A 15,217-nucleotide genomic window follows, 5' to 3' on the forward strand; every position below is an offset into this window, starting at 1 on the left:
CCGGGGAGTGTTAGTATTCAGGTATGTTTGTACTACCTGATTCTTCCCACGGTCATATCGATTTGATCACAAGAGGTCAACATTCAATTCATTCCCAGCCAATCATTCTTTCTTTTTAGGAATTTTACATTTGGATTGAGAACGGCTAGTCCTTGTCTGTGGGTTCCTTGAAAATAACTTTGTAATTGGAAATTGTCTATTTACATGCAGTCATAGCATGGAATCCCATCTGGACAGAGAAGCCTGGAGCAGCAACATGGTGGAAAACAGAGATGATGGTGGAATAGCTGTGGGAGAACCTGATGGTTTTTAGTCCTTGATCACATGTCCTTATGAGGTCAGTTTTCTGTTCTTTCCTTGGGTTCCATGAAAAACCCTGATATGACAATAAATACCCTTATGTTGCTTTGGCTGGCTTGATGGTCTTAATACACTAAAGAAAGTTGAATAAGATACGTGTTTCTCGTCTCAATAGTGACTGTATATTCTAGGATTTAAAACTATTTGTGGAAAGAAAGATCAAGAAAGATAGCTTTACCTCTCTCAATGAGAACAGCACTGGGCTCCCAAGAACTACTACTTCTTTTAAAAAAAAAAATTTAATGTTTATTTATATTTGAGAGACAGAGAGACAGAATGCAAGCTGAGGAGGGGAAGAGAGAGAGAGGGAAACACAAAATCTGAAGCAGGCTCCAGCTTCTGAGCTGTCAGCCCAGAACCTGATGTGCAGCTGGAACTCACGGAGCGTGAGATCATGACCTGAGCTGAAGCCAGACACCTAACCTACTGACCCGCCAGGCACCCTGAGAGCTACTTCTTAAACTTAATCTGAAAATTCCATGTATTAAAAATAATATAAGTGTAACTTATCAAACTCAACATCCGAAAAACAAATAATCCAGTGAAGAAATGGGCAGAAGACTTGAATACACACTTGTCCAAAGAAGACATCCAGATGGCCAACAGACAAATGAAAAGATGCTCAACATCACTCATCAGCGAAATACAAATCAAAACCACACTGAGAAACCACCCCACAGTGGTGAGCGTGGCTCAAATGAGCAACTCAGGAAACAACAGATGTTGGTAAGGATGTAGAGTAATGGGAACCTTCTTGCACTGTTGGTGGGAATGCAAACTGGTGCAGCCCCTCTGGAAAACAGTGTGGAGGTTCCTCAAAAAATTAACAGTAGAACTCCCCTATGACCCAGCAGTAGCACTGCTAGGAATCTATTCAAAGTATACAGGAGTGCTGATGCATAGGGGCACATGTACCCCAGTGTTCATAGCAGCACTTTCAACAATAAGCAAATTATGGAAAGAGGCCAAATGTCCATTGACTAATGAGTGAATAAAGAAGATGTGGGTTATATATACTATGAAATACTACTCGGCAATGAGAAAGAATGAAATCTTTGCAACAATGCAGATGGAACTAGAGGGTATTATGCGAAGTGAAATAAATCAGGCAGAGACAGACAAATAACATATGTTTGCACTCATATGCAGAATTTGAAAAACTTAACAGAAGACCATGAGGGAAGGGAAGGGTAAAAAATAATTTCAAACAGAAAGAGAGGCAAACCATAAGAGACTTAAATACAGAGAACAAACTGAGGATTGATGGGAGGAGGGGCAGGAGAGAGGGGAAAGTGGGTGATGGACACTGAGGAGGGCATTTGTTGGCATGAGCACTGGGTGTTTCATGGACGTGATGAATCAGGTAATCTACTCCCAAATCCAAGAGCACACTGTATACACTGTATGTTAGCTAACTTGACAATACATTATATTAAAAAAATAATATAAGTGTAAGAAAAATAATAATACAGGACTTTTCTTTCAGAAAGTATTGAACCTGATGTAAATGTTTTAAAATTTAAATTCATGGTTTCAGGATTTCCTGCTCTGGTGACTTTGGGCAACTCACTTGATTGTTTAAAGCCTTTGTTTTTTCATATCTAAAACGAGAATGATATAAATGCTCCCAAAGTGCTGTTGAGATGATGAACTTGAAGAATGTATATAGGGTAGCATGCAGTTAGCATGTCTGTCAATAAGAATTGAATGTTCCAAGTGAGAGAAAATTCTAATATTAACTTTAACAATAATAAAAAAAAAAGTGTCCTAGTGCACATAACTGAATAGGCCAGAAATTAACTCAGCTGAAATTAACTCACTGAAAATACGATTTTTCCACTCTGCCTTTTGCAATACCAGCTTCATCCTTGGGTTCCATCCTGAGGTCTCTTGGCAGACTTGGGCTCTCCCTACTTAGAAGCAAATTGGCTCAACCATCGCAGCTATGCATTAGCTTAGAAGAGAGGTGTATCTTTTCAAACAGGCCTCACAGAAAACTCATTGGTTCTAAATGGATCCCTTATTATGCCAGTCACTGTAGCACAGAGGATGGGATAGGATTCACTGATTGAATTGTTAGCACCCATATCTGATGCAGGAATAGTTGAAGGGATAGGTCCCCAAAGGAAATGTAGGGAATTCTTTTCAGAAGCAAGGGGAATAAATTTGGAGTCGATGTCTCTTACAGCTCAATAAATTCAATGTGTACCTTTCTTTTATGCTCAAAAGGATTTTAAAAACCCACGCAAAATAGTATATATTATTTTTCCCAATATTTTATTATGTATGAGCTCTTACAATTGTTGCATAAACATTCATTAGTTTGTCTCAATGTGATTTTTGGAAATGGATGCTAAGAAATAATTTATTCTGTTCTTTAACTTTTCTTTTTTAGAAAAGTATAGCTGATACATAATGTTACATTAGTGTCAGGTATACAACATAGTGATGCAACAACTCTGTGTGTTATGCTCTCCACAGTTGTAGCTCCCATCTGTCACCACACACTGCTATTACAATCCCATTGACTATATTCTCTATGCTGTGACTTTCATCCCCCTGACTTAGACATTCCATAAGTAGAAGCCTGTATCTCCCACTCCCCTTCACCTTTTTCGCCCACCCCTCCACCCTCTTCTCTGACAACCATCAGTTTGTATTTATGGATCTTCTGCCTTTTTTTCGTTTGTTGATTCATTTGTTTTTTTAGATTCTACATACAATGAAATCATATAGTATTTGTCTTTCTCTAACTTATTTCACTTAACATAATACCCCCTAGGTCCTTCCATGCCACAGATGGCAAGATCTCATTCTTTTACGGCTGAGTTAATATTCTGCTGTGTATGTGTGTGTATATATATGTGTGTGTGTATACATGTATGTTTGTATGTATGTATGTATATACACACACATATATATATAACACATTTTCTTTATCCATTCCTCTATCGATGAACACTTGGGCTGCTTCCATATCTTTGCTATTGTAAATAATGCTGCAGTAAACATAGAAATGCATATACCTTTTCTAATTAGTGTTTATCAAAAGAAAACTTCGGTTGAATACTCAGTAGTGGAATTACTGGATCATATGGTAGTACTATTTTTAATTTTTCCAGGAACCTCCATACTGTTTTCCACAGTGGCTGCACCAATATACATTCCCACCAACAGTTCACAAGAATTCCTTTTTCTCCACATCCTTGCCAACTCTTGTTATATTTTGCCTTTTTGATTATAGCCATTGTGATAAGTGTAATGTGATATTGTGATTTTGATTTCGCTGATGATTACTGATGTTGAGCATCTTCTCATGAGTCTGTTTGCCATCTGTACGTCTTTTTTTGGAGAAGTGTCTATTCAGGTCCCCTGCCCATTTTTAAAATTGTGTTACTTGTGTTTGTATTTGGGGTTGAGTTGTAGAAGTTCTTTATATATATATATATTTTTTTTTACAAATAGTTTATTGTCAAATTAGTTTCTACATAACACTCAGTGCTCATCCCCAAAGTGCCCTCCTTCATGCCCATCCCCCCCTCCCCCCCACATCCATCAGTCCTCAGTTTTTGTCAGCATTCAAGAGTCTCTCATGGTTTGCCTCTCTCCCTTTCCCCCACCATTTCCGCCCTTCTTCTCCCCCTTGGTCCTCCGTCAAGTTCCTCCTAATCCTCCTATACGTGCAAACAAAGTTCTTTATATATTTTTGATAGTAACCCCTTATCGGATATATAATTTGCCAATATCTTCTCCCATTCAGTAGGTTGATATTTTGTGTTCTTGACGGTTTCCTCCACTGTGCAAAAGTTTTTTTTTTTTATTTTGGTACAGTCCCAGTAGTTTTTGGCTTTTGTTTCCCTTGCCTGAGGAAATACATCTAGAAAAATGTTGCTGATGTCAAAGAAATTACTGCTTGTGTTTTCTTCTAGGGGTTTTATGGTTTCAGGTCCCATCTTTAAATCTTTAATCAATCTTGAATTTTATTTTTATGTGTGGTGTAAAATAATGGTCATGTTTGATTCTTTGGCATGAAGCCATCCAGTTTTCCCAGCACCATTAATAAGAGATTGTCTTTTCCCCATTGTATATTCTTGCCTCCTTTGTCATAGATTAATTGACCATATCAGGGCAGATTTATTTCTGGGTTTTCTATTCTGCTCCATTGATTTGTATATGTTTTTGTGCTGGTACCACATTGTTCTGATTACTACAGTATTGTAATGTATCTTGAAATCTGGGATTGTGATACCTTCAGCTTTGTTCTTCTTTCTCAAAATTGCTTTGGCTATTCAAGGCCTTTTGCAGTTCCATACAGTAAATTTTAGGATTGTTTGTTCTAGTTCTATGAAAAATGCTATTGGTCATTTCATAGGGGTTGCAGTAAATCTGTTTTGGTTAATATAGACATTTTAACAATATTATTTCTTCCAATCCACGAGCATGAAAATATTTTATTCTTTTTTAAAAATTTTTAAACGTTTTGCTTATTTCTGAGAGAGAGAAACAGCATGAGCAGTAGAGAGTCAGAGAGAGAGGGAAATACAGAATCTGAAGCAGGCTCCAGGCTCTGAGCTATCCGGCACCACAGAGCCCAACGTGGGGCTTGTGCCCACGAACTGTGTGATCATGACCTGAGCCGAAGTCGGACGCTTAACCAACTGAGCCACCCAGGTGCCCCTGGAAATAATTTACTCTTAATTGAAAGGTTGATTTAAACAAATAGTTTTTTCTTTTCTTTTCTCTTTTCTTCTTCTTCTTCTTCTTCTTCTTCTTTTGATAGGGGTTCTTCTCTTCATAGTCTTTTAAGAAAGAGGGATTTTGGCAATGTTTTAATTCAAAGAGGACACTCTTGATTTCAGTGTCTGGATCTTGTGTCCTCAAGGCCCTGTTGTAGTTCTGTTCAATTATTCCTTCAATAACTTTGTTCTGCCATTACTCCTTTTTATTATTACTGCACTTTTTCAGAGATGAGCTTCTGGACACACTTGAACCCCCTGGTACTTGGTAGAGTTAGGACAATCACATTTGGAAAGCTATTTATTAACCTATACCTCTAAATATGCTAGCATAGTTTAGGAATTCAGTTTAGCTCTACACATTACATTGGTTTAAACCAATATTACTTGAATTATTACATAATTTTAAAATAAATTTGTTATTCTAATCTCCCTGAAAAAATTCCTTATTAATCCTATTTCTCCCCCACTCCTCCATATTACTGTTTCTGATAATCCCTACATCAAGTTTTCAGTTATTCAGTAGGTTTACTGCCCAACAGAGAGACACTGGGCACCTTGATGTTGTGGCTGTTTTAAAGTTAAATTCTGCAGGGGTGCCTGGGTGGCTTAGTCGGTTAAGCGTCCGACTTTCGCTTAGGTCATGATCTCGCGGCTCGTGGGTTCGAGCCCCGCGTCGGGCTCTGTGCTGACTGCCAGCTCAGAGCCTGGAGCCTATTTCAGAGTCTGTGTCTCCCTCTCTCTCTGACCCTCCCCTGCTCACGCTGTCTCTCTCTCTCTCTCTCCTAGAAATAAATAAAAAAAAAATTTAAAAAAAAAAATAAAGTTAAATTCTGCAAATTTTCATCAGATCCTTAATTTTAAAAAATTGAATATGATGATAAAAATTGTATATGATGTATCATAATTATCTCTAATACATTAGAAATCAATTTTTAAATTTTAGAGTGAGCAGGAGAGAGGGGCGGGGGGGGGGGGGAGAGAGAAAGAGAGAATCTTAAGCAAGCTCCATGCTCAGCACAGATCCCAAAATGGGGCTCCATCCCACAACCCTGGGATCATGACCTAAGCCAAAATCAAGAATCTGACACTCAACATACTAAGCAACCCAGGTACCCCTAGAAACCAATTTATAAGAGAAAATAAATTGTTAAATTATGTCCAGTTAAGTATTTATTTACTGCATTAAATTATTCACAGTAACAATAGTTTTGAGAAGTGTCTGCATGCAGTAGGAAAATTCCCCTTTTAATTGTCATTGAAAAATAAAAAATGAAAAATATTAAACCAATTCTATTTGTATAAAAATATAAAAATTGCTAACATCAGAATATGCAGTTTTTATTCATTTTTGATGTACAACACATTGATAAAATTTTAATCAAAATATTAATATAATTCTGTATATTAGGATCAAACAAAAGATTTCTCAATACATTTGCTTTACTATATATTTAAAGTGGGCATTGCTTTTAATTTTTATTATTTTTAAAAAATATGCATTTCCTTTAAAATGAGAAAAGTAACAATCTATTTTTTTTTTTTTTTTTTAGCTCTCTCTTTTCTTCTATCTGTTTATATAGAATAAGATTGGCTGGCTTATTCTACACCTCTGAGAAGATTCATGAACTGTCACTTATTTCATTGAACAAATTCTGACAGTTTTAACCCTGAAACATACACTATAGAGTTTTCAATGCAAAGTAGATTTCAGTGAAACATTGTCACCTATAATTTGTAGCATCTGTTCAGTGAGTTTTGATTTGGGGCTCATACTTGATCTTGTGTGTTTTTCCTGGTCATCATATCTTAGTATGTATGGGATGTCCTTCTGCATCTGCACTCAGCAGTATCTCATGTTGATATTTCAGTTTTAGGGATGATTGCCTGTTTCTCTGAAGTGCCCATCAGGGTACCTCTGATGAATTCCGTGTATGCTGGATAGCTTCTATGCATTTTAAGTAAGCCAATCCAAAATACACTTTCCAAATTTGGTCAGTCTATTCAGATATTTCTTTTGTGGGTTTTTTTTTTTTTTTGTCAATTTGACTTCTTTTATATGTAAGATAATGGCTTTATTAGAAAATATTATATCATAAATTATACAAAATTTTAATATGCTGACCTAATATTTTAAGTCTTTGACTTATGTAATTCAAAAGTAACAAACTGATTAAAAAGTCTATGCATGTTTTTATGATTAGATGTTATGCCAAGAGTTTGAGTGTCAAAAATTTAGGCCACATTTCTGTAAAGGAATTTAAAAGTCAGTAGTTTATCTGGCCACAAATAATCTGCTCCTGGCTCCAACATTAACAAATCCCTGAGATGGTGTTTTGTGTGTGTGTGTGTGTGTGTGTGTGTGTGTGTGTAAAAGTGGAGGCTGGACTAGCCAGAAAGAGAAATTATCAAGAGAAAGTGAAATAAAAAGCTGTAATTCTATGCGTTTTTTCCTCTTAATGTTATTTCAAATTTCTAAAATAATATTTATTTCACAAGAAATGTAGCAATGAAAACATATGCTTAGGGAATTGAGAAAATTCACTCATAAATGAACTCATTGTGTGACTTGGTATTTGGTTTTGATTTAAGCTATTCAGATTCAGTTGGTTCTTCCTCCTCACCTTCTGCCCTGCTAAAGTATAGTTTTCAAAAGGTTAAATATTTATGATTCTCAGGCAAATATAACGTGAACACATGTCAAAGATTTTATTTAACTCAATCAATGAGAAAAGAAATAAGATGATGAACTGGTCTAAAAAAGCATTTGAGAATCTATACACACACAGACATATACATAAAGGAGTATTAGGATAAGATTTCTCAGTTAGATAAAAAATTGTTACCTTCAAGCAGACAAAATTTTATTTCTATTAAACAAAAATCTGCAAGATACCTTTGACACTAGAGAGTTGTAAAATAGCTCAGTCAACATAAAGTACTGCCCTGAAAGAATACCCAGCCATTTCTTTCATCTAAATTCTGAGCATTTTTATGATATCCATACCCTAATACTCTTAATTTTGTTGTGTCCATAGTCCTCTATCTACATTCACTCCCATGGTGATCTCATTCAATCTTGTGGCTAGAAATAACATCAATATCCTGATGACTCCCATATTTATACCTATAACTCCAAGACTCATTATCCAATTGCCTCTGGTACTAATAGTACCAGATAATAGTCATTATTCAATAATACTCATTATCCAATTTCCTTAGGTATCTAATAGATAAGTTTAAAATTAGTATTTGTAAAACTACTGACTTGGTTTTCCTTTCTGTAAAAGGCCCACTTTGACTACAAGACCCATCTCCAAATAATGCCTTCTCTATTCTTTCAGAAGATTAGAAGTTATTAGTACTTTATTTTTCTCATACTCCATAGGCAATATTCATTTTGCCTTAATTGCCTCTTTTGATCCCCTTCAGTCACATTTTAAGGTATTGGGAGCTAAAATGTCAACACATGAATTTGGAGAGGGAGGAGCACAGTTTATATCATAACACTCTCACTTTGATAGAAACACTAATCTATCTTCAAAATATATCAGAATCTAATTACTTTTTCACCACCTCCAGTGCTACCGCCTTTTATATTATTAGGTATGTCCCTGACTCCAGAGAGACAACCTTCCAAAAAAAAAGCAGGGCTTTGATTTGTCCAAGGGTAAATTAGTAGTTCTCCAAACATGAATATACACACCAGGAAAGTTCTCCAGAGAGCCCCTTCTGCCGAAAAGTTCAGTAAGTGGTGGTAATGAGAAGAACATTATTTCTTTGATTTATGATTACTATGTAGCTATTCATAATATCCCAAAGCACATATAAAAACAACTTCCTCTATGTTGTGAATATTCTTTCATTTTTCTTAGTCTCAAAGTTTTTCTGATTATGTAAGTGATAATGGTCACTGCTCAAAATAATTGATTTCTCTGAAGTACATGTCACTCTAAAGGAACCTGAACTATGCCCATGTTCTAGGTATGTGTGTATGTATGCATGCATGGATGGATGCATGTATGTATGTATGTATTTATGCAGAAAGGCTCTGCATTAGTTTGCTAGGACTGCCATAGCAAAGTACCACAGACTCAGTGGCTTTAAACAGTGGAAATTTATTTTGTCACAATTCTGGAGGCTGGATTTCTAAGTTCAAGATGTTGGCAGGGTTGGTTTCTTCTAGAAGCCTCTCTCCTGGGCTTGTAGATGGCTGTCTTCTCTCTGTGTCTCCACATGGTCTTTTCCCTTTATCTGTCTGTGTCTTACACTTTCTTTAAATTTTTTGTAATGTTTGTTTATTATTGAGACAGGGATAAACAGAACATGAGTTGGGGAAAGACAGAGAGAGAGGGAGACACAGGATCCGAAGCAGGCTCCAGGCTCCAAGCTGTCAGCAGAGAGCCTGGTGCGGGGCTCGAACCCATGGACCGTGAGATCATGACCTGAGCCAAAGTTGGACACTTAACCAACTGAGACACTCAAGTGCCCCTCTTATTCTCTTCTTATAAGGACATCTGTCATGTTTGGTTAGGGTCCACACATATGCCTTCATTTTTCCTTAATTACTTCTTTTCAATCCCCTTCTGCAAATACAGTCACATTTTAAGGTATTGGGGGCTAAAACTTCAACACATGAATTTGGAGACGGGGAGCACAGTTCAGGTCATAACACTCTCACTTTGAAAATGGGTACACATTTCATGTCACTTAGGCATCTGGCACAAATGCCAAAGAGGAATCTGGGTCACTAACCTGCATATCAAGATTCCAAATAAGAGAAATACAGGTGCAGCCTGGGGGGGTGGAGGGTCCGTTCCCTTCAAGTACCCCTTGGGTCTGAAGTATGTCCTAATCTCAGTCAAGCAAATGAGTACAGTACATAGGTTTGTATCTCTCAATTCAACAGAGATTAAAAGACATTGAAAAATGTCTTTGCATTCCTTCATTAGCTGGAAGTCATATCTTTTGCAAGTGGTAGTGGAAGACTATGCTCTGTACTTTTGAAAACTATTGTATTTTGTTTCCATAATAATTGTAGATACCAATTTTATTCCCTAATAATTCAGTAAATATTTCACATAAAATTGGGATTTTCAATTTGTCGAAGTAGTCTTTTCCTCTGTCATTAAGCAGAAAATCTAGAAGAGCTCTGTAGTTGAGACAACAGGCTTTCAAAGGAGGAGAAAAAGGTTATGATTTTTAAAGTCACTAATTGAAACTTTAAGTGTCTGGCAATGTTCTAGTGCTTTGGGGCTGAAATCTGCTTGGCTCCTTATATTCTGTTGTCAGCTGTGCTCACCATGGTAACTTCAATAAAACTCCCTTCATAAATGTTTTTCTTCTGAAGTGCAAAGCACCTTCTTAAAGAAGGTTGACAACCTGGTAGGAGTGGGTGTTTGAAAAATAAATGAAAAGTATTCTGCCTTCTTCGTGATTGCTGTGGGTGGAAGAAGGTGAGGAAATTATTGAGGGGATTAAGGTTGGGTGCAGGAAATGTTTTGCTTTGGGATAAAAATCTGATTCTTGAGGTAGAAAATTAAAATATGCGAGAGAAACTTTCCCTGTTCATAACATTTCCTTATTTCTCATTGTAGAATTTGGACAAATTTTGTCCATGCAAATTCATGATCCACTTTCGAATATGGATTTTGTCTGGGACACATTTAGCCAATACATGGTTCGGTGCATTCTGCTTGGGTCCAGATCAGCTTTCTTGGGGCTCCTTTGGAAGACTTAACTAATATGGGACTTTGAGCACACATCAACTCTCTCTGGATTTATTCCAGTTCTTCCCCATAAAATATAGAGGCAGTAGAAACCCAAGTTTTCAGCCTTAGTCACACATTAGAATCAGCTGGAGATGTTTAGAAAATGCCAATGCCAGAGGCCTACCCAGAGACTAAGGTCTGGGGTGATATCCAGATATAAGATTCTTTTCTTTTTTTATGTACCTAAACCAATTTTAATGTCTAGCAAGAGTTGAGAATCACTGTATTTATTTTATTTCAAAGGGCCCTTCCAACTCTACCTAAGGCATCCACCTACAAATTAATTTCAACAGAACTTGACTCTGATAGTATTACTGATTGAGTACTGTTGCTTTCAAACTTGTTATTATTTCTTTCTGTTGAGGCTTCAGGAAAGAAAAGCATTTACTTTTAATTTAGGAACTTAGCATCTTTATTTCTGTTTATCCACTTATTATCCAGGTAGGCCCAAATCTTGTCAGTGTTCAGTGGAGAAGGAACATCTTCACTTTTAAAACACATTGGTTCTCAGAGAGTTTTATGACTTAAAGATGGCTCAAAAGGCATTAACTTGATCTTATATATATGAATATATGTATATGTACATATATATACACACATATACATATCTATAAATGTATATGTATGTGTATATTTTATATGAGGAAATGGCCAAGACAAAGTCAACAACAGATTCTTAGAGGACTCTACAACTCATTTGGCACAGTGGATAATTTTTTCTCTTTAGAACAGTGGTTCCCATTCCTGATGGAACTTTAGAGTCGCCTGGGAAGCTTTTTAAGAATACTCATGCCAAGGCTACATCCTAGACCAAGTCAAGCTTCCCAGGTCATTCCAAAAGGGAGCCATGATTGAGAATTGCTTGCTCTAGAATGTGGTTGTGTAGGCAAATGGTATCAAGCAACTGGCTAATATGAAATGCTAAGAGTGTGTTCGCCATCTCCTTGATTAGGAACAGCACCTTCTTTTCCCTTGTGGATAGCACTGTCAAAAAGGATTATTCTTCTTTTGTTAAGATTACCATATGAAGGCAGTCTGTTCTTTTATACGTTCAGCGTTATTAAACTACAACTATTTCTACTGAAGATGGCAAATGAAACACTTCCTTCTTAAACTGATGAACAAAATCTAGATCAGTCTTCTCATAGACCCCTTTGAAGATGACTGAAAGAGTGGATAAAAGAGGAACTAAACAAAGACATTTTTAGGAAATTAATTTGTTAAGTCAAATTACATCTCAAAAAGACTCAGCAAAGTACTTCTTTTAAGTTTCTAGTTTATTGTTTCCTGGCAAGTAAAAATGCATTTCAGCATTATTCCTTTGTGATTATGTGTACTGTGATATTCACTGAAAATTTAAGGAGTCCATAGTCTCAGTAATGTAGTATCAAATGTGTGCTTAATTGTCATTCTGGAGCTTGGTTCTGGTGTCTCCCCAAAGCCTATAAATCATTATCAAACAAGAAAATCAAGTAATTAAGCTCTCTGGCCAGAATCTGATCTATACTCTCTAAATCCATGCTCAGCACAAAAAAAAGTATTCACTCATAAGGCTAGTTAAACTCCCGAATAATAAACCTGCATCAGGGAAATGATTTGCTAATGCTTTCTCAAACATAGGGAGTAAAGGAGCTGACTTCCTCCCAAACATGCAAAATCTATTGTTTTCGGTGGCCTGAATGGAAAGCCAAAGCTGATGTACATGGAAAAGGATGAAAAAAGTATTAACAGGAGTTAGTAAAAACAAACAAAAAGTTGCTTTTGCCAATTACACCTGAACTTTTCTTGAGATGACTTCAAGGCGTGTTACAAATTCAATAATTTATGGTCAGTTGCCTTTCATCTTTAAAATCACACAAAACAAGCACTTATTTAGAATGAAATAATTGGTTTAATATTCATGGACTTGAATTTAAATTCAGTCTGGTATCTGAATTAGCACCATCTGAGTATAGAAAGAATTCAATATACATGCACAAATTAGTTTTAATAACATATATAGGTAAGATATATTTGTTTAATTGCTATACTTATTTTGTAGGACCTTTCTTGGAGTTAAACTTATTAGTTGGCTGGGCACGATACAGGTTGAACGCCCCATAGTTCCAGGGCTTTGGCAAAATTGACCTCCAGTGGCTTGCCTGTGCCTTTCGTGAGCCTCAGAGAACGGATGCAACCCCGAAATCTAACATTGGTTGTCAGACCAAACTGATTGAGGCCATCTGCAAAAGAAAGCAAAAATGACTCAGTTTTGAAATGCAACTTCTATGTTAAAGGTATTCTTTAAATTTTAATTCCATTGTAGTTAACATACTGTATTATATTATTTTCAGGTGTAAAATATAGTGATACAAGAATTCCACATATAACTCTGCTCATCAAGATAAGTGTACTCTCAATCCTGTTTACCTATTTCATCCATCCTCTCACCCACCTCCTCTCTGGTAACCATCTGCTCTCTATAGTTAAGAATCGGCATTTTTGGTTTTGGGGTTTTATTTTTTGGTTTGTCTCTCTTTTTCCCTCTTTGTTCATTTGTTTTGTTTCTTAAATTCCACATATAAGTGAAATCATTATATTATTTGTCTTTCTCTGGCTCATTTTGCTTAGCATTATACCCTTTGATCTATCTATGTTGCAAATGACAGGATTTTATTCTTTTTTATGGCTGAATAATATTCCACGGTGTGTGTGTGTGTGTGTGTGTGTGTGTGTGTGTGTGTGTGTATCCACATCTTCTCTATCTGTTCATCTATTGACAGACATTTATCTGCTTCCAGAGTTTGGCTATTGTAAATAATGCTGTAATAAACATAGAGGTGCATAGATCCCTTCAAATTAGTATTTTTGTATTTGAGTATTTCTAGATCCTAGGGTAGTTCCATTTTTAATTTTTTTGAAGAACCTTCATACTGTTTCACAGTGACCGCACCAGTTTGCCTTCCCACCAAGGTTCGTTTTACTCCACACCCTATCCAACTCTTGTTTCTTGTTTTTTTAATTGTAGCCATTCTGATAGTGAGAGGTGATATATCATTGTGGTTTTGATTTGCATTACCCTGGTGATGAGTGATGTTGAGCAATCTCTTCATGTGTCTGTTGGCCATCTGTATGTCTTCTTTAGAGAAATGTCTGTTCATGTCTTCTTCCCATTTTTTATCGGATTATCTGGTTTTGGGGTACTGAGTTGTATTGGTTCTTTATATATTTTAGGTACTTTTTATCAGATATATCATTTGCAAATATCTTCTCCCATTTAGTAGACTATCTTTTAATTTGTTGGTTGTTTCCTTGGCTGTGCAGAAACTTTTTATTTTGATGTAATCCTAATAGTTTATTTTTGCTGTTGTTTCCCATGCCTCAGGAGACAAATCTAGAAAGCCGTTGTCATGGCCCATGTCAAAGAAATCACTGCTTGTGCTCTCTTCTAGGATTTTATAGTTTCAGGTCTTACATTTAAGTGCTTAATCCATTTTGAGTGTGTGTTTGTGTGTGTGTGTGTGTGTGTGTGTGTGTGTGTGTGTGATTTAAGAAAGTAATCCAGTTTGACTCTCTTGCATGTAACTGCCCAGTATTCTCAACACCATTTGTTGAAGAGACTTTTTCCTACTGCATATTCTTGCCTCTTTTGTCAAATATTAATTGTGGGTTTATTTCTAGGCTTTGTATTCTATTGATCTATGTGTCTATTTTTGTGCCAGTAGCATACTGGTTTGATTATTACAGGTTTGTAATACTACTTAAAATCTGAAATTGTGATACCTTCAGCTTTGTGTTTCTTTTTAAATATTGCTCTGGCTATTTGTAGTCTTTTATGGTTTCACACAAATTTTAGGATTGTTGGGGTGGCTGGTGGAGTGTGCAAGTCTTGATCTCAGGGTTGTGAGTTTGAACCCCACATTTGGTATGGAGATTACTAACAAACAGTATCTTTTTTTTTTTGAAATTAGGATTGTTTGTTATAGGTTTGTGGAAAACACAGTTTTTAAAAAAATTTTTTTAATGTTTATTTTAGAGAGAGAGAGAGAAAGAGAGAGCGCGCGAGCGCGCAAGTAGGGGAGGGGCAGAGAAAGAGGGAGATACAGAATCTGAAGTAGGTTCCATCCAGGCTCTGAGCTGTCAGCACAGAGCCTGTTGCAGGCTCAGTCTCATGAACCATGAGATCCTGGCCTGAGCCAAAGCTGGAGCTTAACCAACTGAGCCACCCAGGCACCCCTGCAATTAGTATTTTGATAGGGATTGTTTTAATCTGATGATTGCTTTGGGTAGTATGGACATTTTAACAGTATTTGTTCTTCCATTCCATGAGTATGGAATATCTGTTTGTGTCATCTTCAATTTCTTTCATCA

General features: G+C 36.4%; 1 protein-coding gene across 1 annotated transcript in view; it reads right to left on the reverse strand.

The window, feature by feature from the left end:
• Nucleotides 1-12,738: 12,738 nt before the first annotated feature.
• Nucleotides 12,739-15,217, reverse strand: part of LAMA2 (laminin subunit alpha 2) — a gene marked incomplete at its 5' end in the record, with an annotated part of 96,684 nt that continues 94,205 nt past the window's right edge. The window contains one exon of the mRNA XM_039240406.1: nucleotides 12,739-13,089. Coding sequence (XP_039096337.1) covers nucleotides 12,932-13,089 — 158 coding nt within the window. The remainder of the gene's footprint in view (nucleotides 13,090-15,217) is intronic.

Source organism: Hyaena hyaena, unplaced genomic scaffold, assembly GCF_003009895.1.
Source record: "Hyaena hyaena isolate Hyena2069 unplaced genomic scaffold, ASM300989v1 scaffold_178, whole genome shotgun sequence".
NCBI lineage: Eukaryota > Metazoa > Chordata > Mammalia > Carnivora > Hyaenidae > Hyaena > Hyaena hyaena.